This window comes from Apium graveolens, chromosome 7 (assembly GCF_009905375.1).
Source record: "Apium graveolens cultivar Ventura chromosome 7, ASM990537v1, whole genome shotgun sequence".
Classification (NCBI taxonomy): Eukaryota; Viridiplantae; Streptophyta; class Magnoliopsida; order Apiales; family Apiaceae; genus Apium; species Apium graveolens.
This window is the reverse complement of record NC_133653.1, coordinates 3,147,220-3,156,853: the sequence shown is the minus strand read 5'-3', so window position 1 is coordinate 3,156,853 and position 9,634 is coordinate 3,147,220. Positions and strand designations below refer to the sequence as shown.

The window sequence follows — 9,634 nt, the reverse complement described above, 5'->3', positions numbered from 1 at the left end:
GTTTTTTTATTAATACAAGGCAACTGGTTTTCAAATCAGCTCTATCCAACAACGAAACTGGTGGGACTTTGAGAAAAATGGTGCAAAATAGGTTTCAATTCAGAAGAATATCGATTTTGCTAACAAAAGTTGGATAAGACAAAGTTCGGAAGACTCACTATAGTCACCGAAATTCATCTTTGTCTTGACTTTTAAGGGTAGTTAATTTTTTAATTTTTTTTTAGAAATTTCATATTGTATCTTATATACATTTTTTCCAATCTTTTTATAGTAAATTAGTATTTCAAATTTATGTGTAAAATGGTTATATTATATACCTTATTATTATTATTATTATTATTATTATTATTATTATTATTATTATTATTATTATTATTATTATCACTATAGTATGAAATAAGAATTGTACTATGTTATACTATATTAAAAAAGTTGTGCATCACACATATTACCAGTATTTTATAAGAGACGAAATAATGAAAATTTTGGTACGGTACCTTTTTTGATACACGTCAATTTTATCGAATTACCTTACTTATAATTTTGGGTAAGGAGATTTTAATTAATTTATTAAAGTCATTTATTAATGAAAGAGAACTATATTTTGTAAAAATTATTATAATACTAATATAAGATCACCTTGGTTCACATGATTTGTGGGTTATTACTTGAACCTATGGATTTACCTAGTGCGCATTCAAAGGTAGTGGTTGCGGGTTTCCTACAATAAAAAATGGCCTTTCACACCCTGAAATTTTAGATGAGTGTATTGCTTAATATTAGAGCTTAGGATAGCGGAAGGACCTATAATACTAATATACGATGGACGCTATATTAAAAGTTAAAATAATTAACCTGTATGTGCTACATAGTGCATGCTTAAAAACCAAACTCAAGTGATATAAAAAAAATGAGAATTTCACTGTCTGTCTTGTACATTGCAAGTTCTTATGTCTTGTTCATGTAACAAGTGTTAAGTTTTAAGTTTATCGTTTGTTTTTTATCGTAATAGGATCAGAATTATAGCAAGTGGAGGAATGAATCTGGAAGACTTATATGTAAGGCTAAGTTTGGAAGAGGAGGGAGATGGGGGGATTATAATCGGACAGGAGGATGCAGGGCAGAGTAAGGATGTTTTTGTGTTGATTGGGCATTTTTTGACGGATAGGAACATAAATTTCTCAGCCATGCAGAATGTTTTGGCATCATTATGGAGGCCTAGAGAAGGAGTAGAGATTCGTGACATAGGAGGCCAGAGATTTTCATTTGTGTTCTAGCATAAGTTGGATTTACAGAGGGTGATGAAAGGGGAGTCATGGACGCTTGAGCAAAATGCGTGACAGAGAAAGTTACCGCATGCACTTCAACTCTATAATATGGATATATGGGTCCAGGTTTATGAGTTACCGCATGGAATGCTAACAGAGAAAGTCTTGCAAAGTGTGGGTAATTATATAGGCGAGTTTATCAAAACAGATCCTAAGAACCTTACTGAGGGGTGGAAGATGTATATGCGTATAAGGGTAAAAATGGATGTGAGGCAACCACTGAAAAGGAAGATGAAGATTAAAAGGGAAGGAGGGAAATGGGGATGGATTAACTTTAAATATGAATGATTAGCGATGTTCTGTTTTGTCTGTGGTATGATGGGTCATTCAGATAGGGAGTGTGGGGTGGTGTATGCAAATCCGGATAAGGTGATTGATCGTGCTTATGGAACGTGGCTTCGAGCACCTTTGAGAAATGCTAAGAATCAAAATGTTAGAGCTAGGTAGTTGAGAAATGGAGGTGATGGAGGACATTCGTGGTAGTCGCCAGGTGGGGAATCATTATCGACCACCGTACAGGGGGAGCAACAGAATATAACAAGATTCATGGAGATTGATGGTAAGATTACGGAAATTTCGGGAAGGGAAGGTGTTGTTCGTTATGTTCAGCGAAATCAAAGGGATACACTGTTGGGGAATGAATTGTTGGGCGACAAAATAAATGATAAGGAAGAATTTGAAAATGACATAGTTGTTACGGATTCGAAGCGGAAAAGAGGGGATAAGGAAACAATTTTGGAAAGTAAGAAAACAAATATGAGAACTGATGGGCTTGGTAATTTAATCAGCGATGGGCCAAAGAACTTGGCAGAGGCGGGACCTGTTTTGCAGGCCCGCCTAAATCAATGAGTCTGTTATCTTGGAATTGTCGTGGGTTGGGTAAACCACGAACAATTCAGTTTATTAAGGATACTACCCAACAACTAAAGCCCAGTATTATTGTTTTATCTGAAACATTATCGAAAAAAAATAAAGTACGTGACTTATGTAGGGGTTTAAATTTTGCGGATTATTTTGTTATTTAAGCTCAGGGACACAGTGGGGGTTTGGCTCTATTGTGGAGGAATGAAGGAGGTTGTATTATTAGAGGAAGCAGTAGACACTACATAGATTTTGAAGTGGAGAACAATCAGGTGGGAAGATGGAGGTATACGGGCTTTTATGGGTGCCCTGAAAGAGAAAGGAGAAATGAATCTTGGGACTTATTGAGACAGTTATCTACTAGATCAAGTCTGCCATGGTGTGTGATAGGGGATTTTAATGATATGATGTTTGTTGCGGAGAAGTGAGGGGGAAGACAACATCCTAGTCATTTTTTGCAAGGTTTTACAGAAACGGTAGAAGACTGTGTTTTATTGGATTTGGGTTTTATAGGAGAAAAGTTCACATGGGAAAAGTCGAGGGGGGCTTATAATTGGGTTCAAGAAAGATTAGACAGAGGGATAGCGAATCAAGATTGGTGTCAACTTTTTCCATCAGCAGAAGTACAGGTAGTTGAAGTTGCGACATCTGATCACCTTCCGTTATTTTTGCATCTTAATAAACAATTTACCAGAGAAGGGAAAGGAGATTTCTTTTCGAAAACACATGGCTTTGTGAAAAAGAATGCAACCAAGTAGTAAAGAATGGTTGGGAGGAGGCAGGAGAGGTCGAGATTATGGAAAAAATTTAGTTTTGTGGAATAAAGTTGCAAGAGTGGGGTGGGGGAATTAGCAAGGAGTATAAGCAGAACATTATGGAATATAGGGCAAGGATACAGAGACTTAGGTCATGAAGAGATATTCAAGGTGTTCAGTTGTATAATGAGGAGAGGTGGAAGTATTTAAATTTGTTAGTAAAGCAAGAAATATATTGGAAGCAAAGGGCTAAAAAATTCTGGCTGCGTGAAGGTGATAGAAATACTCAGTTTTTTCATAATTATGCATCTAAAGGAGAAGAAATAATGTGTTGCAGCGCATAAATAATCAGGAAGGGGAATGGAAGGAAACGCCGGAGGAAATTCAAGGAATAGTACAGGATTACTTCTCACAGCTCTTTCAATCAACGTCGATAGACGGGGATTTAACTAATGGAGAAGTAGTGCAGCAGGTGACTGACATGGTAAACGAAGAGCTGGTTAAAGAAATTACGGAGGAAGAGGTTAAGGATGCAACATTCTCGATGCATCCTGATAAATCACCTAGCTCGGACGGATTAAATCCTGCTTTTTTCCAGTCCTTTTGGAATATAGTGAAGCATGATGTGGTGAGTTTTTGTCATCTATTTATGAACACTGGTACACTTCCACTTGTAACTAATAAAGTTGTTATTTGTTTGATTCCGAAAGTAAAGATGCCTCAAACTATAGCGGACCTAAGACCAATATCATTGTGTAATGTATTGGTACATATTCTCTCAAAAGGGTTAGCTAATAGATTGAAGGAGAGCTTGAAATCAGTTATTTTGAATAGACAGAGTGCATTTATCGAGGGACGCTTGCTCACTGATAATGCAATGATAGCTTTTGAGATAAATCATTATCTGAAAAGGCGTACTCAAGGAAGCAATGGGATTGCAGCATTAAAAATAGATATTTCCAAGGTGTACGATAGATTGGAGTGGGGTTTTTTAAGAAATATGATGAGAAGACTTGGTTTCTGTGGGTTATGGATTGGTAGGGTGATGCGTTTTATCACATCAGTTTCATACAGTTTTCTCCAGAATGGGGAGGAGTTTAGGAGTGTTTTTCCTCAGCGTAGCTTATGTCAGGGTGACTCTATATCACCATATTTATATATCATGTGCGCAGAGGGCTTAAGTGCAATCATCAGAAAAAATAAGGAAGCTGGTGTCTTGGATGGATGTACTGTGGCTAGGGGAGCACCTGATATCTCACACTTATTGTTTGCTGATGACTGTTATCTGTTTTTCAAGGCGACAAACTCTGAAGCAAGTGTGATGAAACAGATCTTAAACAGGTACGAGAGTATATCTGGGCAGGTCATAAATTTCAACAAGTATCTGGTTACATTATCACCAAATATGAGTCATGAAGCGAGAATGTATGTTTGCGATCAATTGGGAGTAAGGGAGGCTGAGGCACCTGACCGTTATCTGGGATTACCAATGCGTATTGGAAAAAATAAAGCAGCAAAGTTTAACTTTATTTTGGAGTGGTTTGATCAGAAATTGCAGGGTTGGGATAAGCATACAATATCGAAGGCTGGGAAGGTTACGTTGCTTAAAACGGCCGCACAAGCTATTCCTAATTTTTGGATGAATAATATGCTGATTCCTAATGCAGTGTGTGAGCAAATTAAACATAGGATGAATGCATTTTGGTGGGGGAATGGTGGATCTAACAGTAAGGGCATACACTGGTTGGCATGGGATAAATTATGTGTGGTGAAAGACACAGGTGGCTTGGGTTTTAAAAAACTGAGGGAGTTCAATATTGCTATGTTGGCCAAACAAGCATGGCGGTTGATAAATAATAGTAATTCGTTGGTTACTAATGTAATGAAAGCCAGATATTATCCTAAGTCTAGTTTCCTGGAAGCAGATTTGGGGAATAATCCGAGTTATGTATGGAGAAGCATAATGGAAACGCAAGAGGTGATTAGGAGGGGAAGTCGAATAAGAATTGGAAACGGGAAAGATACGATGGCATGGAAGGTTCCTTGGTTGCCCTGTTTAGAGAATGGGTACTTGACATCTATAATGTATGAAGAGCTAGGAGATATAAGGGTGGAAAGCTTTATGGATGAAAATCGGAGACAGTGGGATGAGAATATGCTCACTGACTTGTGCAATGAACGTGACAGAATGTTGATAAAACAGGTGCCTATTCTGATACGTAATAAGAGTGATTCTTGGTATTGGCTGTTAGACGACAAAGGAGAGTTCTCAGTTCAGAGCTGTTATCGGTGTTTACAAGGGGAAGTGGAGTGTACGGATAGGACCTTTTGGAGGAGAGTTTGGAGAATGCAACTACCAGGAAAAGTGATTAATCTGTTATGGCGTGCAGTGCGTGCTGTCTTACCTACAACAGTAGCATTGCAAGATAAGAGAGTAAGCATTGATGGAACATGTGGTTGGTGTCGAGAGGATTCAGAAACACCAGTTCACATATTTTTTGAATGTACATTTGCTCAAGAAGTTTGGAGAATGCTAGGACTTGCTGCAATAATTCGTACAGAAGAGGGAGATACAGTGATGAGTGTCTTAAAAAGGGTATTTCAATCGGCAAGTAAAGAACAGGTGCTTCTAGTAGGTTTGATGTGTTGGTGTCTATGGTTGCGAAGAAATAAGTGGGTCTGGGATAAACACAATATGTCAGTGTTTGGCATCAAGTCTATGGCATTGAATATGTTTACATACTGGAGGAAAGCTAATGAACAGACGGAACGGAGAGAAGAAAGATCACAGGCGAGTAGAAGGAAATGGTCTAAACCACCAAGTGGTTGGTTAAAGATCAATATTGATGTGGCTTATAGACAGAACAGAGATTATGTGGGTGCAGGTTGTGTTGCGAGGAATGATGAAGGTGGTTTTGTTCGGGCGCGAAGTTCATTGGTATGAAGTCGAGCTTGTGCACGGGAGGCTGAAGCTCTAAGTCTCAAGGAAGCGTTGTCATGGGCTAAAACATGGAGACAGAACAAGTGTATCTTTGAATCAGATTCTAAGGTGCTGGTAGATGAAATCCGAGGTGGTCATGGTAAATCAATTTTTCATACTCATGTGGAGGATTGTAGAGAGTTACTTAAACACTTTGATGAAGTGTTAGTCAATTTTGTAAATCGATCTGCGAATAGTGTAGCTCATAGCTTAGCTCAGACTGCTTATTTTGTGTCAGGTCCTCAGGAATGGTCATATACTGCTCCTGATTTTATTATGTGTAACCTTGCCCTAGAGGCTATTTGATTAATGCAAGTACAACTATTCAAAAAAAAGTTAAAATAATTATGAGTGTTTTTACACCACCTATAATACTAATATAAGATGGACGTTATATTAAAAGTTAAAATATTTATCATTATTTTTACACCATTGAAGTACAGGAAAGAACATCAAACTTGAATCTCATATCTCAGTAAAATACTAACTTAGAATTTGTGATTCCTAATTTTCTTTAATATCGTCAAACTTTGTTATAACATATTTATTCTCATTTAATTATTCTTATCTATTTGTATTATTTATATTATTATATTAGAATATATATGTATATCACATATTTAGATAAGTTAGGGTCATGAATAATCATTGTATTTCAGTTTATTTTGAATTCGAAATCAGAATTTCACACATTATGACTACATGGATCGGTCGAAAATATAAAGTTACTATCTAGATTTAAATTTAATTATGAGTCGGACGAGAAAATCGTACCAATAAGGGGAAATTTTTTAATATCTTATGTCAATAAAAATTAATATTTTTGAGATTTTTATCGAATCAAATCAATTGATAATATTTATCAAAATTACTTTACCCATTTTAAAAAAAAACTCGAAATTTGATAGATGATCCGGCCGGTCGAAAATACATGGATATTATCTAGATTTAGTAAATTTATATTATTTTGTAAAATTTTATATTAATAAAAATTAATTTTTTGAGGTGTTTATACGATCAATTCAATTGATAATATGTTTCAAAATTACTAACTGACTGGTTGTACATTATTGTTTTTAGGACTTCACCCAATATTTAAATATGTTCAGAATTTGACATTAGATGTCACAATACCCGTTAAAATTACAACATGTACTAAATCGATTTATTTTTTAACGTTTTACAAAAAAAAAATTATGTTTATGAAATTATTCAACGATGGTGAATTTATAAAAAGTTGATACCAAAGTCCTACTTTTTTTCATTATGTTTAAAAAAAATTACACGACTAAATAGTAAAAATTAGATTTTTCATTAACATGTTATATATTTGAAAAATGATAAGATATTTGATGTTTCTTCATCAAAAATATAGATTATTTATTGCATTATTAATTAAAAATACATTTGTATTTAGATATTTGTGAAAGATATCTTAAATTTTAAATTGTTAAATTTAATATGGTTTTTATAAGTAATCTTATCCATGTAGTCTCTTTTTATTTTTAAGAGTCCTCGAGTCCAAAATCCTAACTTAATATTACAATCCAATATAATGGTTCATGTCTAATATTTTTAAAAAGTTAAAAAACTAAAATAAAAAACTCCAGGATATGAACGTCATGTATTATGGTGTTGTATTATTAATGTTAAACAAGTTAAACATGTACGTGTTCAACAACGTGAAGATGTATGTTTTATAAACTAATCATGTTCTATAGAATCATATATTCAGCAATGTTCAACTTGTCAAATGTATTAGATTTGCAGGACTTTCATTAAAATAGTGATGTTTGTAGAACATAATTCACATTTTAATGTGTTTTACAATATTTTATGTATTATTTAATTGCAGAACATATGTGGACTCCCGTACTCAAAAAGAAAATGATTCAATAGAACTTAACTCACATATATTTATATAAGAAACTTAAAAAAATATAAAATCCAATCTTTCAAAAAAAAATTAAGACGGGCAATAATAATTTTACGAAAATAATATTTAATGCTTGAAAACATCGTACAGCTGTTTGGAATTACTTTAATATTTTGAATTATTAGAAAAAGGTTAAAACTATAATGTATTGTACCATTTGATTTAATTCATGTTATGATATCTAAGGAAAAAAATAATATTAGTCGATAATATAAAAAATTAACAAGTTCAACTAATACTTTTTTCTTTTTTTCCACGAGTTCAACTAATATTTTAAAAAAAATTAACAAGTTGAAAAATATTTAATTTTGGAAAAATAATATACAATGGTATCAAGTTATTAGAAAAAAATATTAGAATCATATACGATAGAAACTTGAAAACAATTTCAATAATGATATGAGTACAAATTTATCTTCGAATTCTTGAAAAAAAAATATGTGAATATCAGTAGTTAGTTTTTATGATATATGAATTATTTTTAGCATCAATCAGTGATGCTCTGTTTAGTAAAATTAGATATGGATTTATTATCAGTTCTACTACGATTACAATAATTGCAATTTACTTATTAGATAGTTATAATTTTAGAATAATTATAAAGGCATGTTATTTGAGTAATTTATTGGCTATGATTAGACATATACATAACTAAGATATCTAGCATATAAATAAATGATACTAACATAATCTACTCAAAAATATAACAAACAATAATTACATATATATACACGAACATATGATTTTATCGTTACTAAATTTAGAAGATTCAATGTTAATGTTGTATTCAGATTTAATGATACATTAGAAATAACAAAAATATTTTATGTTGTGAAAATGAGAATGATCAATTAAATCTTAGTTTTTTCAATGTGTTGAAAACTAGGTGAATTATGCGAATTTTGAATGGATAAATTATGGCATTGACAATAATCCAACATCTTATAAATTAACTTTGTACAACGGATTTAAAATTTGGTTGTGTCAACTTTAGTTGATGAATTAATACATTAGTAATGCCATAACATCAAAATAGACGTTAAATTTAAAAAGAATAACATTGTACATCAAAAATCAATTTATATTCAAGGTAGTGCAAATTCTACTTTGTTGAATATACGATTGCAAGTCTTGACGACTTTAGTTGTACATTACTAATCCTTTTAAATTAAGTAAGGTAATTATAAATTAGTATTAACTTTATTAATAAAATATCTTATTACTCATGATTTATTTTATCAAAACTCAAAAAAATTATTTGACTCCGTATTAAACATATATGTTACTTTTCTATTTAATTTTTATGAACATGCTGAAAAAATTCTATGAATTAACTTTAAATTCTTTTCATATAAATGTACAGTGACTACCCTACACCTACATGTATTCATTCATTATATATAAACTAGTATAATAACCCGTGTGAGGCACTGATTTTTTTATGAATGCAATTATAATGTTTTTAGTTATATTCTTATTTGTAAATGTTGTATAATGTCTAACGTATTTATCTGTGTATCATTTTCATACAAGACATTACTAAATTACACAACGTTTCCAATATAGCTCATTAAGAAAAAAATATATATTTGTTTGTGTTGTATAATTGTATTTAATGAATGAATATAAACAGGGTAGTAAGTGTACGTTTAAAATGAAATAAATAAACTTAATATGTATAATGTCGTTGGTATGTTTACAAATAAAAAGTTAAAAATTAACATATATGTTGAATACAGAGTTGACCAAAAATTTTGAATTTTATTTAAATAAA

General features: G+C 32.4%; 1 protein-coding gene across 1 annotated transcript; it reads left to right on the top strand.

Moving 5' to 3' along the window:
- The first annotated feature begins 1,874 nt into the window (after positions 1-1,874).
- Positions 1,875-5,888, top strand: LOC141673109 (uncharacterized). The gene is made up of 3 exons (XM_074479843.1): positions 1,875-2,159; positions 2,360-2,475; positions 3,260-5,888. The coding sequence occupies exons 1-3, from the start codon at positions 1,875-1,877 to the stop codon at positions 5,886-5,888; spliced, it is 3,030 nt and encodes a 1,009-aa protein (XP_074335944.1).
- The last annotated feature ends 3,746 nt before the right edge of the window (positions 5,889-9,634 follow it).